This window comes from Sinocyclocheilus anshuiensis, unplaced genomic scaffold (genome assembly GCF_001515605.1).
Source record: "Sinocyclocheilus anshuiensis isolate Anshui unplaced genomic scaffold, SAMN03320099.WGS_v1.1 scaffold2443, whole genome shotgun sequence".
In the NCBI taxonomy this organism is placed as follows: Eukaryota; Metazoa; Chordata; class Actinopteri; order Cypriniformes; family Cyprinidae; genus Sinocyclocheilus; species Sinocyclocheilus anshuiensis.
Genome location: NW_015536660.1, coordinates 75,781 through 93,999, shown reverse-complemented (window position 1 = coordinate 93,999; position 18,219 = coordinate 75,781). Strand labels below are relative to the sequence as shown.

At 33.4% G+C, this 18,219-nt stretch overlaps 1 protein-coding gene across 1 annotated transcript in view; it reads left to right on the top strand.

Annotated features, from left to right (window-relative positions):
* The window catches only part of LOC107654391 (PDZ and LIM domain protein 5-like), a 64,857-nt gene that overhangs the window by 10,111 nt on the left and 36,527 nt on the right, over nt 1-18,219 (top strand). The window contains exons 4-6 of the mRNA XM_016441440.1: nt 8,057-8,223; nt 8,307-8,337; nt 17,735-17,877. Coding sequence (XP_016296926.1) covers nt 8,057-8,223; nt 8,307-8,337; nt 17,735-17,877 — 341 coding nt within the window. The remainder of the gene's footprint in view (nt 1-8,056; nt 8,224-8,306; nt 8,338-17,734; nt 17,878-18,219) is intronic.

The window sequence follows — 18,219 nt, the reverse complement described above, 5'->3', positions numbered from 1 at the left end:
TTTTTTTTTTTCAAATTATTTTTCAGTTCTACCTTTTTATTATTGAATTACTTATTAGCACGTGTTTTTTATTTTGAATTGATTTTATTTATTAGATTTTATTTAAATTTTATTACATTTTTTTTTAATAATTGTTATTTATTACCAAGTGTTGTATTTAGACTACTGTAAAAGTATTTTTTCAGTTTTACATTTTTATGATTCAATTACCTATTAGTAAGTGTTTTTAGATTTTTTTTTTTTTCAAATTGTTTTTCAGTTCTACCTTTTTATTATTGAATTACTTATTAGCACGTGTTTTTTATTTTGAATTGATTTTATTTATTAGATTTTATTTAAATTTTATTACATTTTTTTTTAATAATTGTTAGCCAGTGTTTTATTTCCATTTTTTTAAATATATATTTTACAATTATTTTTCAGTTTGACATTTTTTTCTTATTTAATTACTTATTAGCAAGTTTTTTTTATTTAATTTTAATTTAATTACATTTTTAATAATTGTTAGCCAGTGTTTTATTTCCATTTTTTAAAATATATATTTTGCAATTATTGTTCAGTTTGACATTTTTATGATTCAATTACTTATTACTAAGTGTTTTGTTTAGATATTTATTTTTTTTTTACAATTATTTTTCAGTTTTACCTTTTTATTATTTCATTACTTATTAGCAAGTGTTTTTTTAATTTTAATTTTATTTAAAACATTTTAATAATTGTTAGCCAGTGTTTTATTTCCATTTTTTTAAATATATATTTTACAATTATTTTTCAGTTCCATTTTTTTAAATATATATTTTACAATTATTTTTCAGTTTTACATTTTTATGGTTTAGTTACTTATTAGTAAGTGTTTTATTGTGTTTTTAGAGAGAAGAGAGAAAGTCATATGGGTTTGGAACAACATAATAAAACCGTGAATAATAACAGATTTGTAATTTTTGGGATAACTATGCTGTAGTCTGTTGTGTCGTAGGAACATGATGTTCCCGTCTGATTGGAAACATCAGTGAGTGGTTAAAGCTAAGCTTCTGTCTGACAGTAAACACATGCGTTTGGTGTTTGGAAACTTGTCTGCTGACGGCTGTTATTGTAAACTGGTGTGGTGCTTTCTGTCCCATCATCCCAAAGACCAGAGATTCCCAAACAAACCTCTTAGACTCAAATATTAACCTGAAGCCCCCCTGAGATCGTAAGCTAATACATAAATAATTAAACAACACGTTCGCATGTTCATGGTTCTCTGATGTTTGGTTAATAGTCGCATGACATGCAGATAAATTAAAAAAATATATTTTTTTAGTAAGTGTATAATTTGGCATTGTATCTATTTTATTTTAACATTTATTATTTAATTTGTTTATTAATTGGTTGCATTATTAGTACAGTAATTATTTTAGTAGTTTAATTTAGTTTTTAGGTTTTTATGATTTAGTTACTTCATTAGTATTTTTTATTTCAGTTTGTTTTTATTTTAAATTTGTTAATTTATTGTTATAATTTATTTACTTTGGTAGTAAGTGTTTTATTTTGATTGTTTTTTAATTTATTTATTTTATTAGTAATTATTCATTATTAGTGTTTTCTTTTGATTGTTTTTATTTTAAAATCGTTTATTATAATTTCATTTTAAGTGTTTTATTTTGATTTGTTTTTATTTTACAATTATTTAATTGTAAATTTTTATGATCTAATCACATTATTTTTATTTAAAAAAATATTTATTTTAATTTGGCATTGTTAATGATTTAATTACTTGATAGTGTTTTGATATTTTTTTATTTAATAATTATTTATTTTAATATTTAATTTTGATTAATTATTTACTTAGTTTTATTATTATTATTAAAATTATTTTAATTTTACTTTTTTTATAATCAAATTAATATTAAATATTTTATTTTTATTTGTTTCTATTTTAAAATGTATTTATTTTAATTTGTATGATTTATTTACATACTGTTCTATTTTTTATTTAAAATGTTTATTATTAATTCATAAATTCATTTTACATTTTATGATGCACTTTAGTAGTAAGTGTTTTATTTTGATTTGTTTTTATTTTAAAATTATTTATTTTCATTTGGAATCTTTATGAGTTAATTATAGGCTGTAGTTTGTGAAGGCCTGTGTTTGGTGTGCAGTGAGTGAATGTAGACGTGACGTCTGTGTTTCCGGCGTCTGGTTGCTGCTTCTCATTTACTATGTGTATAGACGTCAGCCTCGGCAGGAATGTTTGTCAAATTCTCTGCTTGAGTTTCCAGCTACGTTTACTGACTCAACCAATTAGTATCTCGGGAGAAGCAGCCGGAGTGAGTTTTGACTCGTGTTCTCACTCAAATTAACCTCATTAACTCGCTGATGGAGGGAAAGGACCGTTGGGTCCTGTGTGCTGCGTTTATGGACTGATCTGAAAACACTGGGAGTTTGTTTCAAACACACATGAAAGCTGGACACAAGATGTGATTTCTGTGTCTGTGTCTGTGTGTGTGTCTGTGTGTCTGTGTGTCTGTGTGTGTGTGTGTGTGTGTGTGTCTGTCTGTGTCTCTGTCTCTGTCTGTGTGTGTGTGTGTGTGTGTGTCTGTCTGTGTCTCTGTCTCTGTCTGTGTGTGTGTGTGTGTGTGTGTCTGTCTGTGTCTCTGTCTCTGTCTGTGTGTGTGTGTGTGTGTGTGTCTGTCTGTGTCTCTGTCTCTGTCTGTGTGTGTGTGTGTGTGTGTGTCTGTCTGTGTCTCTGTCTCTGTCTGTGTGTGTGTGTGTGTGTGTGTCTGTCTGTGTCTCTGTCTCTGTCTGTGTGTGTGTGTGTGTGTGTGTCTGTCTGTGTCTCTGTCTCTGTCTGTGTGTGTGTGTGTGTGTGTGTCTGTCTGTGTCTCTGTCTCTGTCTGTGTGTGTGTGTGTGTGTGTGTCTGTCTGTGTCTCTGTCTCTGTCTGTGTGTGTGTGTGTGTGTGTGTCTGTCTGTGTCTCTGTCTCTGTCTGTGTGTGTGTGTGTGTGTGTGTCTGTCTGTGTCTCTGTCTCTGTCTGTGTGTGTGTGTGTGTGTGTGTCTGTCTGTGTCTCTGTCTCTGTCTGTGTGTGTGTGTGTGTGTGTGTCTGTCTGTGTCTCTGTCTCTGTCTGTGTGTGTGTGTGTGTGTGTGTCTGTCTGTGTCTCTGTCTCTGTCTGTGTGTGTGTGTGTGTGTGTGTCTGTCTGTGTCTCTGTCTCTGTCTGTGTGTGTGTGTGTGTGTGTGTCTGTCTGTGTCTCTGTCTCTGTCTGTGTGTGTGTGTGTGTGTGTGTCTGTCTGTGTCTCTGTCTCTGTCTGTGTGTGTGTGTGTGTGTGTGTGTGTGTGTCTGTGTCTCTGTCTCTGTCTGTGTGTCTCTGTCTGTGTCTGTGTCTGTCTCTGTGTGTCTACACATAAAATATACTGAACCATATTTTGTGGACAAATTTGTATCCAGAAGTAAGCTAAACATGAAAATCTCCCTAAACCTTCTTTTGGGAACGTCCTCATTTGTGAAAACTGTATTAAAGTAAATAAAAGTGGAAAAAAAAAATAATAATGTTTATGTTAGATTAGGTTAAACCGTAGAAGTCTATGCAATGTCCCTATGTAGTAGTCTCTATTTACCAGAAAATGTTGGACATTGTGGGGACAAAGTTTAAGTCCGTATTAGGAAAATGGTTTATAAATTATACCAAATTATGTCTGTTAGGTTTAGGAGTAGTGTTAATGGATAAAATATAAAGTTTGTACAGTAGATAAAATATCATGTCTATGGAGACTCCTCATAAAACACAAAAATTCAACAAAAGTGTGTGTAAATGTTGCACTTGTTACTTTAATGTTTAAAGACATCAATATTACCTCTCATGCTCTGATATATTCTGCTCTGTCTTGACTTTCTCAGAACTGAGACAGTCCCATGAAAAGGAAATGCAGACTCTCAATGCAACACTGAAGGAATCAGAGGACACATTATCTGTAAGGCGGTGACCAAGAGCTAAAATTCTCCACACAACATCCGTGTTTCCTGCTCACTTTTCCTTTCTTGTATTTTTGCCCTGTCAAAATGTAACAAACATTTTCATATCAGTGCATTTTTCCTCAAACAGAATCGAATTCAGAAGCTCATGACGGAGAATAACAACCTCAAAGAAAAGCTGGATGCTGAGGTGAAGAGAAGGATGGATCTGGCTGAGAAAACACAGGTAAGTTATCACTCCTGTATAGCTCCCAAACATGTGTTATCAAACAGACTTAGCCAGTGCTATTGATAGTAATGCGTCTCTGCTGTGTAGACTGTATTTCCATGAATGACAGGTTAATATTAGACTGGTCTTTCCAATCAGAGTTAAGGAGATTCCGGAACTCTCAACATTCTGAAAATGCATGCGAGGGCATTTAGATAACTACCATGCATAATACTGTAAGACCCTGTACTATAAATAGTGTGACAATCCTGCACAGGGAAAGTACATATATCGGGGTTTCTTCAACTATGGACACTTTCGACCCTTAATCTGTTAGAAAAAGTAGTGTCTTACATTTATGCATTTAGCAGATGCTTTTATCTAAACGCTCTTAAAACACACTTTTCACATTTTCACATAGTTTTAGATTGTTCACCAACAACGCCAAACAGTTTATATTCACACTCAACAGGAGAATTCTTTATTTGTGTGTGTGTGTGTGTGTGTGTGTGTGTGTGTGTGTGTGTGTGTGTGTGTGTGTTTGCACTGATGAAGTCATAGCATGCGTGTGTGAAGCCTGAAACTTGACCGCATGAACGCAAACGCTGATAGATATAGCAGTGTGTAAGCAGGCATTGCCAAAAAAAAAATATATATATATTTTATGTACTGTATATTTTTGTCTTAATTTTTCAGTATACATTTTTAAACATACTTAAAATAAGATGCATTTAGTTTTGAAGAAAAATTGTTTAAGATAATAAGGCTTATTTTAGATGTGTATTAATTTACTATTTTGTAATAAAATGTTTATTTAGTTAGCTATTTTAGTTATTTATTTATCAGATGGTTTTATTTACAGCGACTTAACAATACATGCCATTTTTTTACACTTATTTTCATTTAGCAGATACTATTATTCAGAGGGACTTAAAAATAGATGTAATTTTTCTTTTATTTTTATTCATTTAGTAGATGATTTATTCAACGTGACTCAAAAATAGATGTAATTGTTCATATTTTTATTGTATTGCATTTATTTAGCAGATTATTTTATCTAAAGTGACTTAAAAATAAATGTAATTTTTATTTTATTTTAATTTATTTAGCAGACGCTTTTATTCAGTGCCAAAAATAGATATAATATTTTTATTTTATTTTTAGTCATTTAGCAGATGCTTTTAAAGTGACTTAAAAATAGATAAAATTAATGTTTTTTTTATGATATGTTCACTCATTTATTAGATGTTTTTATTTAAAGTGACTTAAAAATAGGTGTACTTTTATTTTTATTTTATTTATTTAGCAGATGATTTTATCTAAAGTGGCTTAGATAAGCAATACAACAAAGCAGTTCATCCTAGATATATTTTCCGAAAATGCTCATCTTTTACAATTTTGCTTGTCTCTAGTCAAATTACTACAAGGATGTTTTTCTTCAGATCAAGTTTTGAGAGGGCGAGTCGGTGTATCATTAGCACTGGTGTTAGTTTACTGTCCGCATGTTTGTGAACACGAGTCTCTTGTGTTTCTGTCAGAAGTGCATGTGTGTGAGTTTCTGCATGAGGTCTGATGGTGTTCAGAAGCGCTTCAGATGTCTCACTCTCTCTCTCTCTGTGTCCCTACAGGAGGAGCCAATGACAAAGTTAGTGTACTAGATGCTGTAGTGTTCTGCCATCATCGCTAACCCAGCAAACACACTCACAATCATCTCTTTCTCAGACTCTAGAGCTCCTGAAGCTGTTTCCATTGTGTCAGAGGGTTTGCTCATGTCAGTCAGCGTGTCCGTGTTTATTCCCGGCAGTGAGCGTATAAATAGCAGTGACATTGACCTTCGCATGTATTGTTACAGAGCAGATTCCCAGAGAACAAGTTCATCAGGAAGACCAGCGCAGGTCAGCTAGTTAAACTCATGAGAGAGTGGAGCCATCTAGTGGTGATAGTTGACATTGACCAAACAAAATCAGATTCATGATGCATTCTGCATTTTGAGCTCATTAAAATTAGACTAAAATTGAATTAAAATGGAATTAAAAAAGGATGATCTGTTTGAAAAATTAAAAATATATTTTTTAAAAATCTAAATTTAATTTTGCAATTCTATTTGGTGCAACTTTTTAGGGTTGTTATAGTAAACTAAAGCCATACAAAACATGTTCATTACTTAAAATTAAATAAACATTAACTGAAATAAAATGAAATGAAAAAAAGCTTAAACTTATTTTAGTTCTTATTTTAGTAAAATAAAAAGGAAAAAAACTATATATTTATATATAACTGGAAATATTTGAACTGGATCTACTAAAATGAATAAAACTAAAACTAAAATAAAAATTAATAAAAAAAAACTCTATAGACATTTAAAAAATAAGGGGGTCTGAATACTTTCCGTACCCACTGTATATATACATATACACACATATACAAAGAAAACAAGTAGATAGAATAAAAAAAGAATATAGAAAGCTAGTGTTAGAGTTTTGTTTTGTTTTTGAAGAAAATAAGCAGTTACAAAATGAACAGAGAGTGCAAGTGATAGAGGGTCAAGTGTTTTATATATATACAGTAGTAAAATCTATATATTGAATAATATGTGTCAAATAATGTTCTTAGCCTTTTCTTCCTGTGTGGAAGCATCCCAGCCAGAAACTACTATACAGGTGCATCTCAATAAATTAGAATGTCGTGAAAAAGTTCATTTATTTCAGTAATTCAATTTAATACACGAGTTTCACAATTTGAGTTGAATTACTGAAATAAATTAACTTTTCCACGACATTCTAATTTATTGAAATGCACCTGTAGTTTACTATGAATGAAATGGAAATTATATTAAATTAAATACAATTAATTGTGTAACTAAAATACCAATAATGCCCAGAATAAAAAAACTTAACGTGTGACTTTTAATTATAAACAAGCCCGAAAAAAACAAGGACTCTTATTTTGAAATGTCTACACTATTGCGGGCTGATCCTTCAGATGAGAGAGAAAATATGCATTCTTACAACCGTCTAAAACATATTATATAAAGGTCATAAAGTAGACATTGTCATAATTCTAAACTTGAGTTCATAAGCAATTGCTTGGCATAAATGTGCTCTGTTCATTGATTGAGAATCACTTTGAAGCAGTCTGAAGCGCGAGCCTGTTGAACGTGCAACAGCGCCGCCTTGTGACACTGCAACGTGCAGCGCTCTTTTTTTTTTAATGAAATAATTTTGAAGTTTAATAAGCGATAGGCTGTATCGCGATTTATGTTTTTCGATCCCCAAAATAAGGCGACTTAAAATGATCATTAAGATGTTTGTTTTACCATGTCGAGCCCTGTGTCTGTGAAATATCTGCCACGTCTCTGCAGCGCAGTTCTCGCGCACACAGAACGAGCAGATACGAAATGTGTAGGGCGAGGGAAGATTTTCCACTAGTTAATCGATCGCGGATGGTTTCATTATTTTGGGCGGATAAAAAAAAAAGCATGAGGATAAAAATAATAAAAGCAAAAATGTTTCTCCATATATACTTGGGCGGCCCACCCAAGCAAAGTCTATGTGTGGGAAGCACTGCGTGTCAAAGTCAAAACCCGGTGCGGGTGTTTTTATATCACTGTATTTCTGAAGGAAACCTACTGTCTTCAGAAAATGTTTAAGATGTCCAACTAAAGGACCCCACAAAGTATTATAAACAAGGATGTGTTATTTACTTATTTATTAAATTATTTTGGATTTATTTATTTGTTATTATTGTTTATAAGTTGCTTTTGTAGTCTATTTGAAGCAAAATTCATATCACAATATCTTGCTGACTTGCTGTTAACTGATTGTATTTCTGGAAAGCACATTGTACATTGTGTCTGTGTCTGTGTGTGTGTGTGTGTGTGTGTGTCTCAGAACCGCTCGTAAGCCCATGCTGGAGCCAGAGGAGAATCACGTCTCAGCTCTCAGTGATGCCAGTAAGAAGCGTGTGATCGAGGACACGGAGGACTGGCATCCGCGCACCGGCACGTCTCAGTCGCGCTCCTTCCGCATCCTGGCGCAGATCACCGGCACAGAGAACGGTACACACTCATTCAGCCCTTCATTTACACTCCTATCAGCTTCACAGCTCAAGCTGAAAGTATTTCTCACTTCTCTCCTCTAGAGCAAGCTCAGGAGAACCGGCCGGGGAAGAAGTAAGTTCTGCTGTCGTTCTCATCATATCTGATGTTGCTCTGTCTGATTGTTCATAATCTTCTGTCTGATCAGTCTGTGCTTAAACCTTCCTGGCATTCAAGGAAATTGCTAGGAATCAAATGGGATCGTGGGTAATCGGGGCTGTTTTCTGAACGCACATGTTCTAAAATAATACTGTTCTATAATTTGAAGTAATATAAATTGGTTACAAAAATTATATTAATGAAAAACAAATAACAATATTTTGATATAAATGATTATATAATAAAATTATGAATGAATTATCTGTATTTCATAATACAAATTATATATATATATATATATATAAATGCAAAAGTGCTTATATCGAAATAAGGCTGAAATTGTGTTTAAAATAATATAATATTTAAAATAATATAATGTTTGTCATTTAAAAACAATGTGAATTATTGAATAATTATAAATGTTTATGTGTTGTAATATTAGTTGTTTACCAATCATATTAAATAAAAATGATATATTATTATATATATATTGACGTTTATATAATATTAATTGTTTACCAATCATATGAAATAAAAATGAACACACACACTATTTATGTAAAGTATTATATAATGAGATATATCATATTCACTTTTTTAATTCACTGGTTTAAATGATAAAACTTCAATATTTACGCAAATGTAATTTTGAAGCTGCAAGATGTTTATCTGTTGTTGTTGCTGGATCTGACACATGTAGTCGATCAGAAACAGTTATCAGCTGATAGTGATCTTTATAAGGACAAATATCAGCTAATAGTCCTGATCAATACGTCCTGATCTATTAGCTGTTTTCAACACTTGTGTGCCTGTGCTGAGGTTTATTACTCGTTCACTGTCCTTCTGCTGTCTGCTTTCCTCTAACGGCTGTATTTCCCGTCTGTCTCTGTGCCATCGACCGTCAGGGTGACCAGAGTGGACCCAGAGCTGGTCCGGCCTCAGTACAACAAGCTGAGAGACTGGCATCACGGGGTCTCGGCCTGCGTGCTAAACGTGCAGTAGACCCGCCCACACCTGTCAATCACAGCGGCACGGTCATGTGACCCGCGAGCAAGTGTGTGTGTGTGTGTGTGTACCACTGATCTATATAATGACTGGATTGCTCACTGCGTTCTAAACTGCTGACTGCCGATTGTCTTACTATAGGGAGATGAGAGGGTCTGTATTACTTACTATTGGAGAAAGCGTTACGGCTAACTTGGATCACATGTGCCTTAATAACGAATCACATTACAGCCTTGACGTCAATGAATTTCAGTCAGAGTTGTGCAACACTCAGTCGCCGTTTACGGATCCCATAGGAATGAATGAGAATGCCGTAAGCTGTCGCAAAAAGTCAGTGACTTCTCTTATAAAACTGCATTTCTTTCTGTGTAAACTCTACAAATAATTCAATTTTTGACGGCGGTTAAAAAGCCCCAAAGTAGTGCAATGACCATATCCCATATGTGTCCCTGGAGCACAAAAGCAGTGTTAAGTCGCTGGGGTATATTTGTAGCAATAGCCAACAATACATTGTATGAGTAAAAATTATTGATTTTTCTTTTATGCCAAAAATCATTAGGATATTAAGTAAAGATCATGTTCCATGAAGATATTTAGCTAGTTTCTTACCGTAAATAAATCAAAACTTAATGTTTGATTAGTAATATGCATTGCTAAGAACTTCATTTGGACAACTTTAAAGATGATTTTCTCAATATTTTGATTTTTTTGCACCCTCAGATTCCAGATTTTCAAATAGTTGTATCTCAGCCAAATATTGTCCTATCCTAACAAACCATACATCAATGGAAAGTTTATTTATTCAGCTTTCAGATAATGTATAAATCCTACCTATACCTAAAATATATATTTTACAGTCTCCCGTATGCAGATTGATCATACACACAGCTAAAAGGCTTCTTACCAGTGGCCATCCTTCACAAAACTTAACATCTTGCACAGTTTTATCATAGGTAGAGTGCGAAATGTTTCAATACAAGCATTTCAGTCAAATGTAATTTATGCAATATTTCAAACATTTAACCCATGGGAGAAAATCAACCCACCCATGGTTTAAAAGTAGCTTAATTATGTGGGAAAAAAATACAGATTTGGCAACCCTGCATCCACACGAGCTGCAGGAGTCAAGAATCGGGATCAAGAAGACAGTCCTTTATTACAAAAATGCACACAATGAATGTATGACGACTGTAGAAAGCAAAATCCGAGTCCCGGATATTTTGGGCGATTTAGAAACCCTGGCCGGACGCATTTTCCGGTCCAAAAAGAGGACATGTCCAGGGAAAAGAGGACGTATGGTCATCCTAGTTTAGTGTAAAACATGTTGAAGATTAGCAGATAGGCTGTCAATTCATTAAATGATAAGCCGTTTCCTCTAAAAAAGCTGTTTATTCAGCGTAATGAAGCCTCTTCTCTAAATGGTTCCATAAAGAACCTTTAACATCTGAAGAACCTTTCTGTTTCACAAAAGCTTCTTTGTGGCGAAAGAAGGTTCTTCAGATTATAAAAAGGTAAGAAAGAGATGGTTCTTGACTGAATGCTTCTTTGTGGAACCAAAAATGGTTCTTCTGTGGCATCGCTGTGAAGAAGCTTTTAAGCACCTTTATTTTTAAGAGTGCAGCATTGACTGACAGCCAAAACACCGACCTAAAATCACCCGATTTGAAGCGTGTCAGCCACACGGGATTAATTTTTATGTTGTGTATGTATATTAATTTTTACTTCAGATGTTATCTGCAATGTTTACAGTCTTTTTGGGCAGGATAAGCGATATATGCCAACACCGGTAACTGATCCAACACCAAATATATTTCTTTATGCACGTAATTATGCAGGAATTATTAAACATTAACATATATCTGGTATTACTATCTGAAATTGATTCGAATATACAATGAAAAATAAAATACAAGCCTCTGTTACATTGTTTTATTGTAATTCAAAGCTTATGATGCATCGTCTCGGAAATAAAGCTTTATGTCTTTAAGTCCGTATCGTATATAGTCACCGTTTTTTCTCTGAATAAGTTGTGATGTGTATATTTTTAATGTCCTGATCGAGCAACATCTATTTCAGACTCTTCAAGATTTTGGCGTTTTACTACCGTTTCCATGTAAAATGTTATGTGTTAAATTTAATAATTTAACCAACGTTTAACTCATTACGTGCTTCAAAATGAATGCTGTTAACGAAATCATTGTTGAAACATTTGCAGTTAGCCTAGTGTACGAATAAAAACACACACCTAACAAAATTAGTGAATAACTGTACAAGGCATACAAAGCATAAACCTTTATTCAGATTTCAGAATGAGCACTTTGTCATTTGTAATGCATGTGTTGAGGATCTTGTCCGTCTAATGTTTATCATGTTCATCGCTACTAATGTATATGAACATAAGTTTTTAATAAGCAGGGGAAATTCCCGACATTAAACAAATAACTTCATGTTTAGGACGTTTGCATTGTAAGAATGTACAGGAATACTTCAGATAAAAAAAATGCTGACTTGTTAGGTGATGTTTTCTTATTAACTCTTTCCCCGCCAGCATTTTTGAAAAAAGTTGCCAGCCACCGCCAGCGCTTTTGATGATTTTCACTACAATTTGATGGCCTCCAGTATATTTTGCTGTATGAATATTTGAATATGCAATACACCAAAATAAAGAATAACATGCGTTTTCTTCTAAAAGACGAGATAACTCGTCAATGGCGGGGAAAGAGTTAAAACCATACGATTTCCTATTAATTCAACAGAATGTATAGGAATACTAGGGAATACAGATATGTCGTCATGAGCAATCCAGATCTCTATTATAGATCAGTGGTGTGTACAGTGTGTGTGTGTGTGTGTGTGTGTGAGAGTCATCAGGGTTTTGGCTGAAGGATGTTAGATTTGTATGATGGTCTGTTCTTCTTTGCATGACTTTTATCAGCTGTGTTTCTTCCTGCTGTTCTTCTGTCACACATATAAACCTTTCTCTGATCATCTGCTGTCTGTACTTTATTTCGCGGCTCTGATGCTGCAGTGTTTCTCTCTGAATCTTCCAATAAAGCTTTTCTGTCATATTTCTGCATCTGATGTGTCTCTTCTTTCCTCTGTTTTCTTTTCTTCCTGAACTCTGACTGTTGAAATGGGACAGAAGTGATTTAGAAGTGACTGATAGGATCAAACTCCCAGAGGAACATAATTCTGATTCTATTAACAATTCTATGTTTCCAGGAAGCATTCACATACTTATTTACACTCTAGTAAGTCTTAAGGAAGTAAGAAATTAATCAAGGATGCATTAAATTTATCAAAAGTTGACAGTAAAGACATTTATAATGTTAGAAAATATTTCTATTTCTAATAAATGCTGTTCTTTTGAACTTTCTATTCATCTGTGAATCCTGAAAAATAAAATGCATCAGTTTCCACAAAAATATTGTGCAGCACAACTGTTTTCAACATTGATAATAATCAGGAATGTTTCTTGAGCAGCAAATCAGCATATTAGAATGATTTCTGAAGATCATGTGACACTGAAGACTGGAGTAATGATGCTGAAAATTCAGCTGCGCATCACAGAAATCAATTACTGTTTAACAGATATTCACACAGAAAACAGCTGCTTTAAATGTTAATAATATTTTACCATTTTATTGTATTTTGATCAAATAAATGCAGCTTTGGTGAGCAGAAGAGACTAATTTCAATAACAAAAAATGCAATTATTCACAACTTATGATGTGTGTGTGACTGCACGTTTATGTTTTTTAAAATATAATTTAATAATAATAATAATAGTAAATGCAGTTATTTATTAACATTTTATTATTAGTTTTTTTTTGTATTATATGTAATATGTTTTATTTAATAATAATAATAATTGTTAATTGTAGATGGAGCTGTATCTGTATAGTGTTGGGGGTAACGCATTACAAGTAACGCAAGTTACGTAAATTTAAAAAGTAACACAAAAGTAACGTAACGCATTACTTTCCATAAAAAGTAACTAAGTACCGTAATTAGTTACTTTTTTATGGAGTAACGCAACATTGTAATGCATTACTTTTAAAAGTAATTTTCCCCAGCACTAGTCACTACACCGAAAACCTTAAAGCAGCACTAATGAAACTCAGGGTCGGTTCAGTCATTTAAAATGAATTTTGAGATTTTTTTTTATATGAGATTATGTGACATGACAGACACACAAACCTTTATAGAGCCGTTAGACACTGACACACAACACCCATCTGTGACAGAAGATCTGGACATTTCTAATATTTATTTATTGGAGATAAATAATAGATAAGATTGCACCTCCTGGCCACATATCCCTCTCTCTGTTTCTGTCTCGATTCAGTTTTTCAATCCATTTTTTATCGTCACATTTGTCCTCGGGAGCCTACAAAACTGAACGACACACTGAAAAAAAATAAATGTGTTTGAATCAAAGCTCTGTGTAATGTAGAGATGTGAGGAGGAGAGAAACCTGAGGGCTGATTATATATTAATGTGTCTATTCACTTTAATGCACCTTCATCATTTGCCACAGGCTGTGAAAGACTGCTGCAGTTCTGTTAGTGGACAGTAGGTGGCAGAACTGCATTGGATTTCACCGCTTTAGTAAAGTTCAGTCCATCGTCACTAGAAATAGTGCTGCTAGTGATGAGGAAACCTCTAACACTTTATATACTGTGTATATAGTAAAAATTTCAAATAGCAGTTTTCTACATGAATATCTGTTAAACTGTAATTTATTTCTGTGATTTTCAGCATCATTACTCCAGTCTTCAGTGTCACATGATCTTCAGAAATCATTCTAATATGCTGATTTGCTGCTCAAGAAACATTTCTGATTATTATCAATATTGAAAACAGTTGTGCTGCCCAATATTTTTGTGAAAGCCATGTTTTGTGGAAAAGTTAGAATAATTGACACTAATTGAGCTGCAAAGCAGCATATTATTATGATTTCTGAAGATCATGTGGCACTGAAGACTGGAGTAATGATGCTGAAAATCACAGAAATAAATTACAGTTTAACAGATATTCACATAGAAAACAGCTAGTTTAAATTGTAATAATATTTCAGCATTTGACTTTTTCTTGTATCAGATAAATGCATATAGCAACCGCCCACTTTTACTTCTACCAAAAAATTATGTAAGATGTAATTACATCACATGAATGTAACATTATGTTCTGTAATAATGGGTGCATTTGTCTGCTTTTATTTGTTTATTAGACTAATTTTCAGAAGGCTGTGTGTTTTAGCTTCAAACAGACTCCACGTGGTGATCAATAAAGATTAAAGAGCTCTAATGTGGCCGTATGGTGGCTTTCCGTGGGTAAAATTAATTTTGCAGCGAGTGTGTGAGATGACGCTCACCTGCTGGCGGTGCTGTGCTTCACGCATGTTACCAGCTGCTCAATGCATATGTGCCCTGTGACCTCTGCCATCCCAGCATCCTCCTGCGTTTCTGTGCTTCTGCTGCTCTATTAGGCTGCATGTTTGCACTTGATGCAACACCACAGACAAGTAACAGATGGTGTAACCACAGTATTTTGCGAGAAACCATTTATCTATATCTGTATATATATCTATATATAAATCTGAAAACATGACAATACTTTTTTTATTGAACGTTTATTACTATTTGATTAATTATTGTATAATTTTTATGAGGCTGCTTGAGTGGTACTGACCTGTGAAACTAAAAATTATATATAATTAGTAAAAACTACATTACCATAATAAATATTTTTGTAATTTATATAATATGTATGTTACATATGTTTTTGTAATTAAAATATCTATAATATTTTTACATTTTGCATTAATGACAATTAAACACATTTATTATCTAATATTAAAAATATGTATAATAAAAGATATATATATATTTAAAATATTTAAAATGCATTTACACATTTAATTTCACAATAATTAAACACATTTACTCCTTAAATTCTCCTTACCATATTATCATATTTATTATCCTCAGTGGTTATTCTGATTATGCTTTCATTACTGTAATAAAACAAAAAAATACTGTAATACATTTAATTTAAATTAGCATATATTAAATGCAGTACATCAAGTGCTAGTGTAATGTATAGTATTTTACATTTTAAAACCATTATGTTTGAGCCATTTAAAACAATAAAAATTGGATTACATAGAATACATTCATTTCATGACAATTAAACATCTTGCCAAATAGTCTAATTTTTCATTCACATCACAGATTTTTTTTTTCTTAAAAACATAAAAAAGTATTACTTAACTTTTTCTTACAAAGCATTTGCTTGCATAAGGTACATAAAATGTCTTTTTACTTATATGTTCACAAGAAAAATATTATGTTATGCAACAACAACAACAACAAAAAAACAATATATAAAGTAAAATAACACTGGATGGATCATAATACAAAGCAATGCAATAAAAAGATTATTTAAGTATTAACCAGCTTCTAATTGAAGCCAGATATAGTGAGAAAGGAAATAAAATGATGATTGTTATTAAAAGCAAAGTATAATTAGTTTTTATTCTCACTGTGGGGTGAAGTGTGACCCGGACATGTTGTCGACAGGAAATCTCAGCAGCTCTGTTTTTTAGTTGGCACTGGTTTAGTTCATTAACAAACCATCTGGGAGCGCTCGTATTTGATCAGTCTGCTCATATTTGAGCCAGATCTTCTCCTGTATGGCTCTGGATGGGTGTGGAGCTCTCACACGCTCAGCCTGATGCTGTTTCTGGTTTATCAATCAACGATCCGGTTCGGTGTTAAACCTCCTCCATCCTGCAGTCGGACCGCACGTTTGCCTGAAAATCTGCTTATGCATGACAGTAAACGACGTGCTAATGAATCAGGCTGAGTTAGGGGTGTGCGACGTTGACACAAAAAATCCCAATATTTTCTGGGATTTTATCGATAATGATAATTAGATGATATGGATGGGTGTGGAGCTCTCACACGCTCAGCCTGATGCTGTTTCTGGTTTATCAATCAACGATCCGGTTCGGTGTTAAACCTCCTCCATCCTGCAGTCGGACCGCACGTTTGCCTGAAAATCTGCTTATGCATGACAGTAAACGACGTGCTAATGAATCAGGCTGAGTTAGGGGTGTGCGACGCTGACACAAAAAATCTCAATATTTTCTGGGTTTTATCGATAATGATAATTAGATAATATTTTGCTGAGAGTGTTATTGTGCTGGTATCTTGGACAGCTGACTCCTACAGTTTTTGATATTCTTCATATTCTGTGTGATGGTGATAGAAATAAATCTTTTTCAATATGTTTGAATTGATTTTTACAGTTTATGGGCATTTTTACCTTTTATAAAGCCATTTTTCTAAAAGTGTGCATCATCTTTTGAGTCAAATTCTTACATTTACAGTCAATTAGAATAATAAGACATTTGGGCTGTTACCAAACAAATAAACTCAGTATCAATAAAATTCATCTTTGCAATGCAGAGGAAAAACAGAAGCTGCATCTGAAGTGGCGCTCAGTATCAATAAAATTCATCTTTGCAATGCAGAGGAAACACAGAAGCTGCATCTGAAGTGGCGTTTAGATGCATTTACACACTGTTTAATACAGCTCTGAGGGGCATGCGGTGCTTTAACCTGCAGTTACATGTGCATGAATAATGTCTTGATATTTTAAACATAAAACGTTGAATACTGATTTTATTTGAAATTATATATATATAAAAAAAAGATACTTTAAATGTTAAATTAAAACCACCAGTAGGTGGCAGCAAGTCACTGTTAATAAGTGAGTCATTGCGATTGAACTGAATCATTTAAATGGTTGATTCATTCAGGAACGAAAGACCGTCATGTTGCTCAGAGACACAAAACAGTGCTGTGGCTGTGTTTGGAATTATTTTTGTTGCCGAAATGGCGCAAAAACAGGCAATATGGTGTCTATGAACTATATGTTTATTGAACTGTTGTATAAAATCAATATCACATTTGTAATCATGCTGACTTTTGGTTATTGATTAACTATATAACTATATTATTGATTAACTCATTCTAAATGCATTTTATTAGACTGAATCATGCAGTGAAAGAACATACTCTAAATTCGCACGCGCACTAGTCTAACCTACTAGACTTCATCACATAATGTAAGTGTGCACTCTGTAGGTGTGTTTTGTTTGGTTTTTGCAATATACTCTTGTCAAATAGCACATTGTTAAAACAACTATTACAATATTATCGCAGACGATATATATCGCACACCCCTAGGCTGAATGTAGAAACACTATCTGCTCTCAGAGATTTCTGATGCATGTTTGAGTGTTTGTTTTGTGGTCTAGCAGCGCTGCAAGTCACTTTCTCTCTGTCTCTCACTCCAGCGAGGCCACAGAGGAGCTTCAGCCCAGTTCTAATGCCACGTCTTCAGTCAAAACCATGAGCAAAGCGGTCGCTGGAGCCCCGAGGCAGGGCAACGGAGTCCCTCCAGCCGCTGCCAAGAGCTGGCAGTCGAGCAGCGCCGCAGGTCAGACCTTCAGCTCGACACAAATCAGACTGCTTTCTGTGTGATTGTGTTTGTTCACCCAAAAAATAAACATTCCGGCATCATTTACCTGCACTCATGTCAGTCAAAACCTTTGAGTTTTTAGTAAAATGTAATGATCATGATAGACTATTAAGAATAAAACAAACTCAAAATAATGTGTTTAGCTGAATATTCACTTTATATATACTTCATATATATATATATATATATATACACACATGTGTGTGAATTATAAACGCAACACTTAAACTCAAAGATCTAAGACTTTTTCTATGTACACAAAAGGCCTATTTCTCTCAAATATTGTTCACAAATCTGTCT